Raw genomic sequence first — 18,974 nt, forward strand, 5'->3', positions numbered from 1 at the left:
TGCTGGGAATATCAAAGCCAGAGTTCATCCAGAACAGAAGGGGGAAATCATTCCAGCAGTCAGTTGCCTGGGATGGCTGCCTTGCTCTGATCATGTTTTGTTTTTGAAACACACACAAGATAACCTGTCAAGTCGTAGAGTTCCAATCCAAGGAGAAAGTCGAGAGAGTTAGAACTACAAAACAAGGGCTTGGACAGAACAGGGAGCAGTCAAAAGTCATTAAAAAACTTCTGTTGCAAACACAGATTGAAAATGTGTGTATAGTGTTCATTTTATTCTAAGTTAGACATTTTCTCCATTTCCTTCCACAACAGTGTTAGGGCACTGGGAGATTGGGGGAGAAATTATGGAAGAAGAAAAATCTCTGTCTTGATAACTGAATTTAGTAGGCAGTGCATGTGGCTTCTGCCCCTGAGCAAGCCAGAGCACTGGCAGGTATTCCAACAACCTGTGGTTCTCTGCAGCAGCTGGAATTGTTTGGGAGTGTCTGCATTGCAGCGTGCCAGGAGATGTGTGGGATTGGGAGGATTCCTTGCTCCCAAGTGTGTGCGTGGTGCTCTAAAAGCACACAAGCATTGGCCCCTGGCAATAGTGACAAATGGAAATGATAGAAATTATAGAAAACAGACAGAAAATTATAAGAAAAGATGTTCTGATGCCTAGGGTGGGGGAGAAACCCAGAGAATTCTCAATAAAATTGAAAGGCTCCATTCTGCTCTTTCTCCTCTACTTTTACAGCAGTTTCCTCCCCAAACTGCAGCTCCTTTTAGTGCCTCAGTGCTGGTGAAAAAAAACCCAAAAAAACCCAAAATCAAACAAACAAGCAAAAAAACCCCCAAAAAAACACACACACAAAAAACCCCCCTAGTCCCATGTCTAAAAACCTGCTGGGATCCCTCCTCCCTTTGCTGTTTGCCTAAAGCTGCTGCAAGGTTTGGGGTTTGGGTTTCATACCTCAGCCCAGTCAACCCAGGCCCCCAACCTGGCCCTGCAGGTGAGGCTGCCTTGGAATGGCTGGTTTAAAAAAAAAAAAAAAAAATCTTGCTTAACTCTGCTTTCAGCAAAGGAAAAAGCAGTTTAGCCCATCTCGAGCAGACAAGAAAGGGAGGAAGAGGAGGAAAAAATCCTCTTTTGCCAGCGCCCGGCTGGGTGTGTCTCGCCCCCCCGCCGTGGGGCTGTGTTCCTGGCAGGCAGGCTTGCCTGGGAGGGATCTGCCGTCAAAGCCACCCAGGAAAGGAGGCCTGATACGCTCATTAATATTCTGAACTAGTGACCCTTCTTTTTCTTTCCGCCCCTCGCCTTTCTCTGGGCGCTCCAGCCTCTCCCCGCCGCGGATGGCTGCAGCCCCCTCCAGCTGAGTCAGTCCTCCCTCCCCGCAGCATTGCAGCACCTCCGCAGCTCCTGCGCTCCCTCCTGCTCCTGCAGCACCGCTCCGCTCCCGCCGCAGCATGGCCAGCACCGTCTCAGGTAGGACAGGCGGCTTCTCGGGGGCTTGACATCAATGCACTTCTAAAGCCATCAAGTTTTATACGTTTGTGGTTTTTTTAACCATTATTCTGAAGGTTTGGGTTGGGTTGGGGTTTTTTTCCCCCGTGGGTTTCGGGGGAGTTCTGTGCTGAGGAGGCAGCTGGTATGGCAGCATTGTTCCCCTTCCTCCCCCGTACACACACCCCTCTGATGCAAGATAGCAGGTGGGCTTTTTATTTTAATATGAATACACGTGTGATAAACTTGCCAATTTAAAGTATTGCTGCCATTTCATTGTGCCATTAGAAGATGCTGCTACGTGCCAATTAAATATTATTTTTGTAACGTCGTAGAGCTTTTTTTTTTCCCCTTAAGAAAAAATTGCACACGGTGCAGGTGGATGTAAGGAAGTCAGAAATTACGTTTTGTTATGTGAAGATCATGTATTGCCTAAATGGGTAATGGAGAGGAAGACATGGGCAAGAGTCAGTAATGCCCTAAAAAATCCCCCAAAGCCAACCAGAAGAACCTGGATGGGAGTTTGGGTATTCTCCTGGCTTCCCAGCCCCAGATTTCTTGCACAGCTCACATTTCTTGGTTCGAAGATGCTACAGGGGAGCGGTCCTCTGATGGCGTTGGATGAAATGAGATGCTGCAAGGGAAGCCCTTCCTCCCTCCTGCAGCAGTGCCGGGAATCACAGCGCGGCTGCCCGGGAGCCTGCTCGGGTTTGGCTTCAGGATGGCAGCCCGAGGATGTGCAGCTGTGCTGCTTCGGTCCAGCTTCCTAAAGACCCGTCTTGCCCCCTTTGACTGGGAAGGAGGGATTCAAGTGGCTGAAACTGGGAGTGTGGGTGAAGGAGAAGAAAAGCTTCAAATGGTACAATGAACAGTGGGGTGGGTTTAGAGGGTCTTTTTCTTTTAGAAAACCGATTTTTTTTTCTTAGAACGACTGTGAATTCTGCAGCCCACAAAGAGGGGCTTGGGAGGGGGAAGCGAGATCCTGGAGGGCTGAGCAGGAGCGACAGACTTAAAAGAGGAGCAGGCAGTGCTTTTTGCCCCCCAGGCAGGGAACAAGCCCGCAGGAGACCAGGCAACACTTCTTGCTTCTCTCACTGCCCTTTGCCGAGGTTTCCTGCCGTGCATTTTCTATTCCTTGCTCATTTTAAAAGACCAGTAGATGCAGGGGGAGGAAGGACAGAGAGATGGAGGGGTGTGTATGTGGGGAGTGTATAAGGGCGCAGCTGATCCTGAGAGGGCTTTGCATGCAATTAAAGACATAAAGCAGCATTGTAAAAAAGTGTTTATGATAGAAAACCTCCAGCTATTGTATATATTCCTGCGAGTACCCCTGTCTCAATGAACGTCTGCAGCAGTGCACTCTTGGGAGATGCCACCCATCTCCTCCCTTCCCTACTGAGCAGGATTGGACCTCGTTTGCAGAATGGGGGTGGGAGGGAAGGCTCAGACTTACCAGCCCTCTAAACCAAGGTTGCATCAAACTTGGGATGGATGAGGTGGTGGATGAAGCCCACGTAGGCAGAACATGCGATTTCCAGTTGGTGCATTCTCACCCTTCCAGCCCACTGCATGCCCATAGCACATTTCGTCCTCCCAAAGATGCAGTTTTACTGTCAAAGAGGCTTAAGATCATGAAGAAGCGTGAAATGGGGCTTCCTTGTGACTCAGATCAAGCAGAGAAGCAATTTCAAGGAGTAGGAAGTCATGGAAAGCAGTGCTTTGGCAGGAGGGAAGAGAATAGGGCGCTGTGTGCCAAGGGAGGGTCGGGGCTGAGCCTCGCCCAGCTGCCTTTGCAGGAGCAGCTCCCCATCTCCCCATCGCCTACAGCTCGTACAGCAGCGATGGAGAGTAGCCTGGAAAGGCAGGAGAAAAAGAATTAGGAATCCTTTAATTAAAGAATGAGTCTTGTTCGCTTTCTTCATTATTTCCTTCTTTATTCTCAGCGAAAGCCGATCCGTGCTGAGGGGAGGGCAGCTGCAGTCGTCTGCGGCTGATGCCCGGGGGCTTATCCCCCTCGGGAAGACTTGCTTGGTTTGTTTAAACAAACAACCGAATCCTCGGGATGAAAAGAAACAGGGCTCGCTCCCCCGAGCCTGGCTGCCCTCTCTCTTTCCTCCCTGTCACCTCAGGCGTTTTCTGCTGGCCCCGGGGGTTGTTTTCGGTGCCGGAGCCGCGGGATGGGCGGCACATGCTCAGTGCCGGCTCAGCTGCGGTGCCGGCCCTGCTGCCGGGCAGCCCTTGCAGGGGCAGAGCCCTCGCACCTCCTCCCCGCAGCATCTGCACAAGGCTTTGTGCTTTTGTGCACCGCGGCCCGGGGGCCTGGCTGGGCTCTGCAGGGCTACGGAACTCCCCCCCACAGGTTGTAGCATCTGGGTTGAATAAAGAGAACTGAGATTATGGAGTGATGCAGAAGATGACATCCCCACCGGCTTTCTCCGACGTTGGCGTGTCTGAGAAGGTGGAGCCAAGAGGAAACACCAGGTTGTCATTCCTGGCCTCATGACTGGGCATGGTAAATTGGCCTTGTCAGATCCCAAGGTTTCCCCGTCCTGCACTGAAATGTGAGAGCTGAGGGACTTCTTGCAGCCCTGGGTTATCCCCTGATCCCTTTTCTGGGTGGCATTGAAGGACACCATATGGTGTTGTCCCATCCTGACATTTCTACTGCCCACACTGGGGGGTCAGAGTCCTTTCTGTCAAGGTCTCCACCTCTCTGTGTTCTCAAGAAATGATTATTGTCGTTTTCTTTGGCTGTTGAAGAAGTATATGTGGCCTTAAAAAATTATGGATCTTTCATTGAGAATTCAGTTTTACATGCCAAAAGAGCATATTATTGTACTCATTCATGTATTTTTTTCAGTAGTGTATCCAAAGGGATCTAGATAATTAGCAAATACTTGTTCTTTCTAAAATCTAAATAATATCTTATTTAATGGCACCATGTAGACTCCAGGAAGATGCTTCAGATATCTCAAATGAGCCCTTGCTTGGAATCTGTCATTGTTGGTTCAGATATGGTGAAGACACTGGTTTATCAGATGAACACATTTTCCTTCTTTTAAGTAAAAGCTGAGGTTTAGTGGTCGGATGTGGCAACCATAAAGCTGCAGATAAGCCCATTGTGACAGCAGTGTGGGCAGCAGAGGGGTGAACAGGGCCGATGATTCCTCATGACAATCATTGGAGGGACCTGAAACTCACTCAAACTTCTATCCCCCTAAATTAACTGGAAACAACATGCCTGGCTAATCCCTCTCAGGTGTCCTACTGACATGGACTTTATTCGTCCAGATGTGAGTCATGTTTTAAAAATTAAAGTCTTCCCTCCAGAGGGGAGTTAAACCAATGTGCTATGATTTAGAAAATACAAAAGAGTCAGAGAGCAACCAAAGACCATGTGCATGTGCTGTGGCATTTTGGTACCTCCCAAATGGTGAAAGGCTGCTCAGCATATTTCCAAATAATCCTTTTATTCTTTCAAAGTACCTCTACATGGTTATTTCCCTACTAGAGAATCTTATCCCCTCTGAATTTGTTTATACAATAGTACCACTATATAATAGGGAAATATAATAATCCTCAATTAACGGAAAGGAAACCCAGATCCAAAGAGACCAAATGACTGTCTGTGGTTACACAGCATGTCTGCACCTGACACATCATGGTACTGGGCTCTGTCTTTGACTGTCTCATGAACTGCTGCCTCATCAGCTCCACAGCTCTTTCATAGCTCTTTGTCTCACCTAAACCTGAGTGTGAAACCTGTGTTTGCCCCAAATCCACAAACACTCTGGGTCAGCTGCTTCCATCTGGTTCCTTCTTGTGCTTTATCAAGCAACACAGACCACACTTCTCTCCTTCCAACAGTAACCCCCGGCCAGGGCCCTGCTGCGCAGCTTGGGCCCTTCTCTGAGCTTGCTGAGCCCATACAAGAGGAGATTTCCCTGGTCATTTTCCTGGGACCAGCCCACATATTCCAGTGCTGCAGCTCAAGTGATTTGCTGAGGCATTGGCTGTGCACAGCACAGGTTGTTGTGACATTCATGAGCTGCCAATAAAACCTGGGGGAAAGGAGGTGGGTAATTGGAAAACATTACTGGGCAATAGTATAGCAGAAGTCTGACAGAAGGCAGAGTAAACCTCACATCTGCCTGTTCTCATGGATGATTCCACATGAGCCCATGGTAACTTCTGCACCTGGATCTCATGGTGTCCATATACCATCAGTGTGGGCTACAATTATTGAGCTGACCAAAAAAACCCAATCAATCAACCAAACAGAAAACCAAACAAAAAACCCACTAGTGTTTTCTGGTTCTGTAAGATCTGCTGCTGACTTGTTTGTGGAAGCTGGGGAGCAAGAAGGTGGAAGTGCATTAGATTGAAAGCCTGGCCAATTTTTTTTATGATAGGATTCATAACAGGGGAGAATATCTAGAGCCTGCTGAACTCTCAAGGCTTGTTGAGGACTCTCTCAAGGCTTGTTGAGGACTCCGGTTGCTTTTGTTGTATTTGTGGCTTTGCAGTCTGTGCTGGAGGTCTCAGTTCTCTGTCTCTCTATCTTCTGTACCTTCTGTTTAAGCTTTGACTGCATTTATAATTGGCCTGTTCTTGTTTTTTCATGAGATAAAATTCATTATGGAAGCAATTCTTACTTCTCCAAAGTTATCTTCACAAACCAAATTATTTTCTTGTAATAACCTTCCTCTGACCTTGCTATCAGACAGACCACATCCAGTCTCATCCATTTAAATTTCACATAAATTAGCTTTGCTCTGCCTCTGGTTCACTGTGACTGATGCCATGTCCGTGTTGTGCCGAGATCGCCTCGCTCTGTTTGCTGGATGTCATTAAATACCATTCCAAAACCTGGCTGCAGTTTAGCTTTATGTATTTAGGAAACAGAGAACAAAACTTTTTAATGAATAACAGGTGTCAAGCCCCACCATCCAGGCACATCCTGAGCAGGAAAATGAATCCCATTGCTCCTGCATCACACCATTCCCAGCTGTTCCTCCATCTCTGGCACCACCAGCATTTGGGGAGCAGCTGGATAATGTCTCCAGGGGTTGACTTGGAGATAAACACTTTACATGGATCAATTGTGTGCACAGCACTGCGCAAAGCAGTGGGAATGTGGAAATGCAGGATATTCCCTACAGCACAGGAGGGAGCACAGGAAAGGGGTCACTAGAGTGAGCTGGGAGCACCCTGAGCCTCCTGGTGCCTCGGCGAAAGCTCAGGACATCTCCCTTCTTCTCTTTGCCAAAGGGAGAAAGTGATTTTCCCAGGCAACATGTTCTATTGTAATATAATAGTAATACATGAAGAAAAGTAAGATGAAAAATTTTAATAAAGACTGTTTGGCCCATGGGGTGTGGGGTGGAATACAACCAAACCAGAATCAGCCTGTGCTGATTGCAGGGCACAAATGTTCAAAAAGGTTGAGGAACTGACTGGAGCTCTATGGATTGTAGCTCAATCACGGCTCAAATTCCTCTAAAGCCAATGGAATGTGAATTCACTCCACTTTACAGGATGGGATGCTGATGTATTTTCTCTAGCTTCTATAGTTTATTCATTTTTTTGGTATACACAACTCAGTTATTTGCAATATTTCACTCCAGTTCTGATATGACAGAAGTGAAATGTTCTGACACAGCAATGAAGACCATACCAGAGTGAATGAATTTGCTGCTGATCCTTCTATTGCAGTGTTTGCCTTAAAAGAGAAGTAAAATGTCAGTAATTCATACCTGAGTGAGCAGCCTGTCCTAATCCTCTGCCCACCAGCTAGGCAGAGTTCTTGCTGCACCTCTGAGACTGAAGCAATGCTTTGGTATCCTGCAAGTCCCTGAGGACCCGAGTGAGATTAATTTATGCAGAAATGAAATATTTGCTCAGTGCAAGCTGAATTTATTTTTACTAAGTTAATAGAATTAAAAATGTTAATAGATGCTCGAGTAAAAAGTTCAACATTCCCTGTCCTATTGTTCTTAAAATATGCACATTTGTGCACTAGATCCATCCTTTCTTGACAGGAAGGAACTCCTTGGCCATGTCATATTCTGGCCAGCCACATGTCTTTTCCTAGTTCAAGGGTTTTGTCCACTGGCAAAAGTATGTCCTCAAAACCTTAAATCTACTGCAAATGGGAGTGCAGATACTTCTGAAACAAATCCTAGTGCTGAAGTTGACAATCTTTTACCCCTGAGTTTTAGGCAGCTGTGATTGAGCCAAAGTCTTGCTTCAGGAGATCTCAGGTTTGATCTTCGCTGACACGGGTTCCTAAATAGCAACCCAGAGGTTATGGGTCTTTCATCTAGTTACTGAATCAGAGGATGTGCCTCTTGTCACAATATGGCTTTTCTTGTCTTAGGCTGATAAAACAATTATTTGTCACAGAATCTGTCATGAGCACAAGGCCATCACTGTGATGATTCAGTGTCCCACAGGTGTAACTGCTGGCTCTGCATCACAGGTGTGGAGGTTTCAGGGATCCATGTAGTTCTCGGGGCATGGTTCAGAGGCTCCTCAGGACATGAATGTCATTGAGGGGTTGGACTGTGTTCAGAGAAGGGAACAGAGCTGGGGAAGGGTCTGGAGCACCAGGAGTACCTGAGGGAGCTGCGAGGGCTCAGCCTGGAGGAAAGGGGGCTCAGGGGGCACCTTCTCACTCTCACAACTCCCTGACAGGAGGATGCAGCCAGGTTGGGATCAGCCTCCTTTCCCAATTAACAAGTGACAGGACAAGAGGACATGGCTCAAGCTGTGCCAGGGGAGGTTTAGATTGGACATTAGGAAAATGTTTTCACCGAAGTGGCTGTCAAGTCTTGGCACAGGCTGGCTAGGGAACAAGTGGAGTCACCATCCCTAGGTGGATTTAAAAGCCATGTAGATGGACACCTGGGGGACATGGTTTAGTGATGGGCTTGGCTGTGCTGGGGGAACACTTGGACCTGATGGTCTTGGATAGCTTTTCCAATCCGAACAAATCTGTGATGATTCTGTGCTCCTATGATTCTATAATTTCTTCAGGAGTCAGTCCTTGTCCCTCTCCATGCCCGGCCCCCGCGGAGGTGCTGAAGGGACAGCTCCCGGCCGGGGTCCGGGGGTGCCGGTCCTGAAGGGACAGCTCTGGGCGGTGAGCACCGGCAGCTCCCGGGGTCCCGAGGGGCTCAGTCCTCTGCCCCCTTTCCGCTGCTTCCCCCGCTCCCCGCCGGCAGAGGGGAGTGCCCGGCAGCGGGGGCTGCTCGGGACCATCCCCCGCCGGTCCCCGGGGCCGCGGCAGCTCCAGCCCCGCTCCCCGGCCCCGTGTGCCGCTAATTGCATCTGACGGCTGGCGCCGGGGTGCAGCTGCAGGCTCCGGGGCGGGGGAAGGACGCAGAGTACTTCCAGCGCTCACCACAGCTCTGCCGCAGCCCAGGGCCTTTTGTCCTCTTGCTCCTCTTCATTTTAATTGACAGAGAGGGACGGTCAGTTTGCTCTACAGAAGGGAAAGCAGGACAGGGGAGATCCCGATGGAATGGGGGCAGCTGTGAAATCACCACGGCAAATCTCGTGAGCGGCAGGGAATGCAGCATGGAATCATCTGCACACAGTGCCAGTACTGAAGCCCAAGCCATGAAATACAAAGCACTGTGCTCTGTAACAAGTGCTGTCAGACAATTAAATTGAATTAAATGAGGGGGTCAGGGGTGGGGCACATCTGCCTCATGCCTTGGTTTCGCCCAGGACCAGACATAATGGTGAAGCAACGACCTTGTTGACTGGTTTGTTTGTATTAAATGATAATGTCTAAATGATAATAAATGATAATGTCTCTCATCTATTCCCAGGGATCTTCCTCAGGGTTCTTGGCAGCACATTAGGAGATGCATTAGCTTCCTGCTCCATGCCACGACTTTGGGCCTCTCAGAGGCTCTCCAGAGTTTTTTTTCATTAAGAACAAAATCAAAGATGTCTGGCTGCCACTGCTGGTGTAAACTATTCCTATTTGGTTTACATTTAACAGCAGGACTGGGTAGGAGGTTCATATCAGAAAGGGGAGCAAGCTAAAAAAGTGTTCAGTCAAGATCTGAGCTTCAGGGACTGTGGTTTAGCAAAAGAAGGGTGTTAATTAGGGTGAAGTTCTGTACCTAGGAGGAAAAAATAAATGCAAGCATGAAGCAGGCATGGGTTTTCCCACTTAAAACTGTGGGAAGGCAGAGGAGAATACCTGAAAGATATTCCTAATGGCACGTGTTACACAATGTTACTTTTTTCAGCATTGTTCTGCATCTAATGCCTCTTCGGATCACATAGTTCTGGGGATTTCCCTGTCCTGGCTCAGGGGAGGGTCTTTCTCTGAAGGTGGCATTGGAAGCTGAGTTACAGAGTTGCCCCTGGCTGGAGCATGAAATGAGCTCCGTACGGAGTGGACAAACCAAGGCCAGAAGCACCGGGATATGTGGGAAATCCAGAGGTAGAGCCAAGGCAGCAGAATGCCTGTGCCTGTGGCAGAGGCAGGAGGAAGGGCAGCACAAGGACACTCAGGACAGATTTGTCAGGACATGCAGCCATGAAGACACTGTCCCCATGTGCCTGAGTGTCACCCAAGGACCCAGCCCAGGAGAGACCCTCACAGGACCTATGAGGCAGCAGCACCCTCCATTGAGCCCCAGCTGCTCATCTGCCACATAGGAGTGATGTTGTGAGGGTCTCATTGATGTGACAAAGAATGTGATGACCTGACAGAGCACCTCACTCACTTCAGCTCCTTCTATTCTGAGGTTCTTTGTCAGGTGGGTGCAAACAGTTCACTGTCTTAAAAGTGCTGAACTCCAAAAATACAGGTGAAGATTGCCCCAGAAGCAGATTGCTGCAATCTGTGTTGGGGCAGCACTTGTGATCACCGAGGGTGCTGTGGTGCATCCTCCAGTACAGGAACAACGAGCAAACTGGAGGGCTCACAGCAGCAGAGCTCGAAAGGATTGTGTGTTTCTTGTCCTTTACAGAGGACAGTTACTGTGGTCACAGACTGTGCCAACCTCTGCCTGTGCGGACCAAGGTGGTGGCAGAATCCACTCACATCCTCCCTGATCTGCTGCTGCAGGGCAGGAGGTACCTTGTGAAATGGGGGTCCAGCTCTTCCCCCGGTAGCAGAGCCCCTGAACAGTTTCATCACTCAAATGGCCCTTTGTTCTCCACATTCCTGATCTCCTCTTGCCTCTTCACCCTCACCTCAGAAATGCTGAATTGTGAAATATTCCCAACTCGTGAGGGCTTGAGCAATATTTCCAGGTGTCAGTGGGCATCATTTATCTCGGAGACTGGAAATTCCACTTCCAGTGGAGACAGGGTGGGGCAACTGTCCCAACATGTTTAACTAAACAGGCTGCAGCATCCCAGCTCCTTTGGATGGAAAACCCTGCACAGAAACTTATACCCCTAGATATGTTAAATCCCTACTGTGTGTGTTCCCATAACATTTGCCGCACTAGGAGCTAATTCAGGCTGCTTTAGATCAGACACTCCTTGGGGACCTTTTGGCAAGCTATGACAGCATGGAAATGTCTCCACAGAGTCTGGTAGCTGCAAATGGGATATCCTGGCAGCATGGAAAAGCCTCCATAGAGTCTGATAGCTGCAAGTGGGATACTTGCTTAATTTCTCCATGAAAAAGAGATGCTGTTGCCATTAGAATCTCTCTCATTGCTATCTCATATTTTTCAGCCTACAAGGAGAAAATGAAGGAGCTGTCTCTGCTCTCCCTCATCTGCTCCTGTTTCCACACCCAGCCCCATCCCAATACCATCTACCAGTATGGAGGTAGGTAATCTGCTCCCACAGGGGTTCCAGCAGTGTTTGGATTATTCTCCCACAGGCAATGTGGGAGCTCGCCAGAGTCAGAGTCTGTCTGCTTCATGCTGGGGTGACATACAGGGTATTAACAGCAATGTGACCTTTCTGTAATTATGCCATGACTTTAAATTAATTGCATTTGCATGAAGGGGATGAAGGTGATCGCTAATCAAGAAATTCTGGAGATAAAACAAAATCACCCAGATCAGGACATGGGAAGATCCTAATTCCTGTGTGAGGAGCTCGATGACCTCAGGTCACTCTCCTGAATGACACAGGTTCACAGAGTCACTGTTTTTTTTTCCCCACAAAGATATGGAGGTGAAGCAGCTGGATAAGAGGGCATCAGGCCAGAGCTTCGAAGTTATCCTGAAGTCCCCTTCAGATTTATCTCCTGAGAGCCCAATCCTTTCCTCCCCTCCCAAGAAGAAGGACCTGTCCCTGGAGGAGCTGCAGAGGAGGCTGGAGGCTGCAGAAGAGAGAAGGAAGGTAAGGAGATGTCCTGTAGAAGCAGTGACTTTTCTGGTACTAATTGCACCAAACCCTAAAACTCAGCAGGAGTAATCTAAAATGGCTGGGAAGTGTTCTGACACTTGTTATTTCACTGTAAATTGTCAAGTGAGACATAGGAGTCATGGAGTGAGGTTCTGCAGCATGATTTAGGTGGGGAATTCAACTCTATCATCATCATCATCACAGTGTAGATGCACTTGGGGACATGGATTAGTGGTGGGTCAGTGCTGGGTAAACTGTTGATCTCAATGATCTCAGAGGGCTTTTCCAACCTAGACGATTCTATGATGGCAGGAAAAAAGCGTCAAAAGTATCTTCCAAGCAAGAAGATTGTGTTGTGGGGTGGAGGGGGCTGACAGTGGTTTGAGCAGGGGAGGGAGTCAGAAAGCTTCTCTGTGGAGATGAAGGCTGGAAGAGCCTCTCAGGTGGCCTCACCCCTATCCCTCGGCAGACCCAGGAGGCGCAGGTGCTGAAGCAGCTGGCGGAGAAGCGGGAACATGAGCGGGAGGTGCTGCACAAGGCACTGGAGGAGAACAACAACTTCAGCCGCCTGGCTGAGGAGAAGCTCAACTACAAGATGGAGCTGAGCAGGGAGATCCGTGAGGCACATCTCGCTGCCTTGAGGGAGCGGCTCCGTGAGAAGGTGAGTGTGACCTCTGGGATGGGGCTGGGGGCTGGGACTGCTGATCCTAATGAAAAAATGGGGTCTAGTCCCATGTGTGATGGGTGCAAGGGACAGGGTGTTTTCTTGGTGGTTGCTGAGGAGGAGCTCTGCTCCAGAGCAGCATGAGGAGAGGGGTTATGTCCTTCAAGGTCAGTAGAGAACATAGCCTGGATAATCCTGATAAGTGCAAGTCCAAAGCCACAGCATCAGGCCCACTGAGGGCTGGATGGCTGAAGGGTTTTGCACTCCAGGAGTGCATTCACTGGGGGTTCCATCACCTCCAGGCTCCCACAGATGATCCTTCACTCCTTCCATGTGTAACCCCCTCCCCTAGGGGTGTTTTGAATGGGAAACTGGTCTTTTTTTATGTCAGATGCAAATCCTGTGTTCAGGAGGAAAATATTGATCACAAGAGCAGGGCACGTTAGCCTGGTGTCATTTCTCCCGCCTTTGCAGGAACTGCACGCAGCCGAAGTCCGCAGGAACAAGGAACAGCGGGAGGAGATCTCTGGATAAAGGGCTTTTCTACACATCTAGCACCTGATTCCTGTTAACAAACCAACCAATCGACCAACCAACACATTTTATTTTGTTTGTCTAGATGCGACATTTGGTTCTCCATCCCCCTCCCCGGTGTTCGTCCCCCAGCTACACGCTCCTCTCTGCATCCCTAATCGTCAGTGCTTGTGGGGATTCACAGATCATAGGGACCTCTAAGCAGAATAGCAACTAGTTCACATCAAATAGAGAATCAATCAGTCAATCAGTCAATCAAACAGCTTCTTTGGAGGGTTTTGTCCTTTTTTTTTAAAAAAAACAAAGTATTTCTTAAACTGATGTTAAAGGAAAAAAAAACGGAATGAAGATATTAATAAATTCAACCAGCAGTGTCAGAGAGAGACGGATCTCTTATCTGGGGCTTTTCCTCCTCTTGGTCTCTGCTCTGAGCCAAGTGTCAGTTTCAGAAAAATGGGAAGTAAGTGATAATTTCTGTATGTGAAGTAAAATAGGGAGCAGCCCCCTGTTTGCCCATGGTAGGAGAAAGGAAGGAGAGGGATGGATGGCTCAGGAGTTGCAGTGTACAAAACCCCCATCTTCTGGCTGCCTCCAGAGCCAGCCCAGGTAGGCAGTGACCACAGTCTTCGTCTGTGGGTGATTTTTGAGAACCCATGTGGAAGCAGCTGAGGGGCTCCACCCAAAGCTTGGTGTCAGGTGCCCGATAACAGCGAGTCCCTGTCATGGTGGGCACTACTCAATGCCCTGGTTGGCCACTGAGCCGCCCTCTCCCTGGCTGAGCGGGGACTGAGAGGACTTGGCTGCCCTGTCCAGGAGAGCTGTGGGTGGTGATTGCATTTCCAGCTCCGTGGGAGCCCTGGGAGAGACCCTCAGTCCTCTGTGGGCTCCCCAGTGCTCCCACAATATAGGATTCCACTCTGTTAGAAAAGCAAATCCAACAGAGACGGTGCATGGTTGTGAAATAGCCTTTTAGTGAACAGCAGAATCCTTCCCTCTTTTCAGTGATGGATGTGGCTCTTTGGGGCCATCACAGGGCAGATTGCTGGAGACCAAATCCTGGGGCTCTTTTCTGATCTCCACAGAATTCCCGGCTGGATGTGGGAGCGATCCCTCCATGGCCATGGCTTGATGTCAGGGGACTCTGCTCCTAAAAGGAAGGGCTACCTTACTCCCAAACCCCTCCTCCTGGGCTGGGGGGAGGACAGGGCTGTTAGAAAGCTCCTGTGCAGTCAGTGACAAAAGAAAATTAGATTTAGGGCAAAGAAGGAAACTGAGGGTTGAATTTCTTAACAGTAGCTAATGATCAGTTTATAGTAGCAGCTGTCTTAGATAAGCATCTGTGTAGAGCGCGGCATCACCGCCAGCATCACCTCATCCATATAGTGACGAGAAATTTTAAAAAGTTTAAAAAAAAAATTTAAAAAGTAATTTAAATGAAATGTTTGTGTGTAAGAAATGGTTGAAACTGTCAAATGTCTGTGTCCCACGTTGGTGGGATCTGAGAAGGTATCTGCGAGATATTAACCCTGTCCTACTCTCTGTGGTGCTGAGTGTTTGCTTGGTGTGTAATTCTGACCTGGAGCTTGTTGTAAATACTGTTTTTAGTACTATGATTATTATGATTATTATTATCAGAAATGTACTCATGAGCAAGAGTTGAAAACAAGAGAAATGGCCATTTTCACTCTCTCCTGGGGGCTCAGAAGGAGTCAGAGGCTGGGCCAGGTGAAGGTAGGGTGCCAGTGGGATGCTGGACCAGAGAGCAGCTCGAAAATGATGGAATTGGGAGCTGGAGGCAGCCGAGTCCTGCGGGCAGGGCAGTGAGAGCGGGGACGGCTGCTCCTCATGCTGGGAGGAGAAGGAAGGGCTGAGAGGAGGAATAGAGGTGGTGCTTCAATTCTAGTACATATAATTTATTGTTGATCTAAACCTCCCCATGTGGAGGTTCCAGGTGGTTCTCTGCAATCCTGTGGAAGCTGGAGGATCTGTCAGGTTTAGCATGTGCTGGAAGAGGGCTGTAACGGGTTGTGCCGATCAGAGCCGTCCTCCCAAACAGCTTCTGAGTCTCCAGGCTCAATTCCTGCCTGGATCTTCCCTCTCTGTCCCTTGTGCTGCCCCACACCCCTGTCTTCCCCCTCCCTGAAGCCCAGATGGGTCTCAAGTGGGGACTTGTTCTCGCAATAGAATTTCCTGGCAAAAATTCCCATGGCATGTGCAGAATGGCCTGGCAGATGGTGCTCATGCAGGTGTGAGCACTGGGAAACTAATTTTTCTTCCCTCCATCAGGTTGGTGCAGTGAGGGACAGTGGATATTGTCGGAAAACGTGTTACTGCAGGAGAAGCTCCTGCACAAGAGGAGCAGGGACGTGCAGGGAGAGCTGTGCTTTGGTAATGTCAGGGAGCTGCTGCCGAGACACGTTGTGCCAAGGAAACAGCCTCACCTGTGGGGCCAGAGGCTTTACGTGTCCCAGAGCCATGTTTGCCTGGTGCAGATGGATGGAGTAGGGATGTTCAGGAGCTTGTCCAGTGCCACTGGGCACTATCAGGGAAATGTGTGACTGCTTTGGCTGCACGGTGTTGGCTGGATGAGGGGTGTCCACCCACTGCTCCAAACCCATCATGGCCAGGAGCTCATGCAGCACTGTGCCCAACCTGCAGCACATGGCACGGGCCAGGATCATGGTTATTCCATGCCTTTCCATATCCTTTCATGCTATTGGCTATGTGCAGCTGCATACTTCATGCCTAAGATGAGACTAATTAAGTATCCTCATTAACATCCTTACTGCCCCAGCCTATGTCATTCCTAGAGCATTCCCATGTACTGTGCATGTGGACACAGCATGCAATACCCCCAGTTCTTGGGGTCACCTTCCTTATTGTGGGGCTCGCAGTCTCCACTGATCCCTGAAGGTGTTTATGAATCATGTTCTGAACCAACAGTTTTCAGACCCATTTTTCCAGCAGCATATGGACACGGGGATGTGCCTTGTAGAGGGAGCATCCTCAGGGCACCCACAGCGTCCCTGCCTGGACCTCAAGTGTGGCAGCGGTGTGAGGGAGGAAAGTCAGGAGGGTGACATCATTATGTGCATGCATAGGTCTTCTAGGAGCCCTCCTGGAGAGGAGCCTTTGATTCAGACAAGAACGAGGAGCTGAAGCTAAATGAGCTCCCAACTGGCACCAACAGCCGGGCAATGGGTGAAGCTGTAGGAAAGCTGGAACAACCGGCCTTGCGGCCCAAATTACAGCTCTGTGCCCTTGTTATTTCACACAGCAGAGCTCAGCTCTGCCTGTAAATAGGCACTTCCAAGGATGCTGGCCCCTCCAACTGCTTCTGGACTGAGCCTATTCCTTGTCTTATTACTTTGGAGTCATTAAAAATCTTGCTCTAACCCAATTGTGAGCTCAAGTCCCTTTGAGCTGACCTCCCAGGGCTGGTGGGAGTTAAGGAGTTTCATGCATCCTACCTCGGGGGTAGGTCGGTATTGCTGCTCCCTTTCAAGTGTAAACTTCAGCTTGCTTGCTTTAGCTTAATCCAGCGTGACTCCCTGGCCCTGGCTCTGCAATCTTATCTCATGGGGTTCATTATATCCCACCCATGGCATTCCTGTCCTCCTCGCAGTGGCTGTGCACCTGGCTGTGCACACGCGCACAGAAACACATCCGTGGGAACGATATATGCACATACACTCTGATACCACTTGAAATGAGTCAGGGAATGGCTGTTTACGGTGCTAGAGATTTCTTACTCTCCATGCTAGGGACGAGATGACATAGTAAGACCAATAAACTCCACCTTTGTAGTCAGTTACTTTAAGTAAAGCAGCAGAGGGGCACTGGCCCATACCTACAGGTGGGTGCTCTGTGGTCCCCGGGGTGCAGGGACGCAGGGGACAGCTGGGCATCCCTGCCCCAGCATCCCCCGTGCCTCAGTTTCCCACACCCTTTGACAAGGGGACATAGATGCTCCCTCCCCATGGGGACCGTGGGATAACCGATGCCTCCACATCTCTAAAGTGCTCTGAAATGGAAAGTACCAAAGTATGGAGTTGGGATACACAGCTGGGCACCCCAGAAGGAACACCCCGGCCTGTGGCTACAGGAGACGGTTGGGAGATGACTGTGTGGGCACAGGGCTGAGCTGTCACCCCAGGACTCAGCACCCTGACTGCCCTCCGGGCAGGATGTGCTCCTCCTGCCACAGCCGGGGTCACCATCCCTTGTGCTGGGTGGGGAGCTGGCACAGTGTCATGGAAAGACTTTCCATCCCTAACAGAGCCTTGTCCGGTTCCCTTTGGTCTGCCACGTGCATTTCATTGTCAACTTGAGGTTGTTGTTGTGCAAAAGAAGTGATCATGAAAAAAAATAAAGGAAAAAAAAAGAAATAAAGTTGGTATGAAACTGTATGTGTCCATCTCTCTCCAGAAATGGGTTGTTTTAGTTCCAAGGCTTTTATTTGTATTGTGAGAATACTAATAAACAGCATTAAACAGAAAATTGACCTAAAGATTTAACAAAATAGATCCTAATCCTCTGAATGCTCAGTGACTTTTTCACACAGCATTAAAGAGGCAGAAATTGACAGTTTATCACCATTCTCAGAGGGACAAAGTAATAAATGCTTGAATGAGAGTTCTGCTGCCACCCCCTGTGGCTGGGAGTGAGGGTGTGCAAAGTCTTTACACTGGGAAATCGAAAAAGATATAAAACAGCTACAAATACAACAACTGCAGTTCTAGAAACCACATGAGGTTCTTTATTTAAAACTCCAATGCTTCCTTCTTGAGTTTTTTCTGAGAAAGGATCCAGCCTGGGCTGGAAAGAGTGGGAGGGAGCAGGGCTATAGTCCTCAGGGAGATGGGACCCCAGCCCATGAGATCCCGCATGGCCAACGCTCCCAAACCCCGTCCCCGGAGCCAGGTACACAAAAATGTCCAAAAGCTGCAACTGAAAACAGGGAAGTTTGTAATCCACAAGGACATGTGGGGGAGGGTGCCTGGCTGCGCTGCTGGGGAAAGGTTTCCCCACTTGCCTTTTGGGGAGGGCTTTTGCCACCACAAGCAGTGCCCAATGTCACTGGCCACTGTCCTTCCTGTCCCTGAGGGGATACTGAAATAGCAGCATCCTCCTGGGCTGTCCCACATCTTGTGATCCCATCAAAATAACCAGTGTGGGAGACTTTAAACAGAGCTCAGCAGCACTCAGTGCACAAGGAGACAAACTGAGGGGAAGACACGGGGGTAAATTTTAATTCCCAGGGCAGTGTTCTGTAAGGGCAGGGAGGACAGTGCCAGGAGGACAGTGCTGGGGCCATCACGGTGGTGGCAGTGGCAAGCAGCCCATGCCTGATGCTTTTCCCACATGTCCTCAGGACGCTGTTGCCCGCACAAACAGGAATTCTATTTTTGCAGCCTGACCTTCCTGATTCTGGAGATAACGACCTGACTGCAAACGCAGCATTGCTCACTTTTCCTCCGAGATATGATACAGTCCACTAACCCAGGCTCTTCTAAAACATGGATGTAGTAAAGTAAACCTCAGCTTTTGTCTTAGGAAAACAGGCACAGTTCTTGGTGCCAGACAATTCGAGATATATCGATGAAACCAAGCATGGTCACCTCCTAACTAGTTAATTCAAGACACATCCTTCATCCTTTCTTGATCTAAAGGAGAAAACCACAGAGGTACGGGATCTGTTGGGGCAGGATGGGGCAGGAGGAGTGGAAGGAATTGTGGAGAGGCTCCCAGCACCTTCCAGCCCCACCCACTGTGCAGCCCTGTGGGGCTGAGTGCTGAAGACACAATACTGAAGGCTTCGGCCACACTCTAGCACCCAAAAAACCATAGAATCAAGGAATAGTTTGGTTCCAACCCCCTCCCATGGGCAGGGAGAGTTTCCACTATCCCAGGTTGCTCCAAGCCCTCTCCAGCCTGGCCTTGAACACCTCCA

The 18,974-nt window shown here is 49.3% G+C and overlaps 1 protein-coding gene across 1 annotated transcript; it reads left to right on the forward strand.

Annotated features, from left to right (window-relative positions):
* Positions 1–984: 984 nt before the first annotated feature.
* On the forward strand, positions 985–17,529 carry STMN3 (stathmin 3). Its single transcript, XM_066198963.1, has 5 exons — positions 985–1,467; positions 11,200–11,295; positions 11,642–11,817; positions 12,293–12,484; positions 12,962–17,529. Exons 1-5 carry the CDS (start codon positions 1,449–1,451, stop codon positions 13,019–13,021), a joined length of 543 nt encoding a protein of 180 aa, XP_066055060.1. The 5' UTR covers positions 985–1,448; the 3' UTR covers positions 13,022–17,529.
* The last annotated feature ends 1,445 nt before the right edge of the window (positions 17,530–18,974 follow it).

The sequence above is a fragment of the Chamaea fasciata genome, unplaced genomic scaffold (genome assembly GCF_029207755.1).
Source record: "Chamaea fasciata isolate MVZ Bird 193981 ecotype frontalis unplaced genomic scaffold, bChaFas1.0.hap1 SCAF_17, whole genome shotgun sequence".
Taxonomy (NCBI): domain Eukaryota; kingdom Metazoa; phylum Chordata; class Aves; order Passeriformes; family Sylviidae; genus Chamaea; species Chamaea fasciata.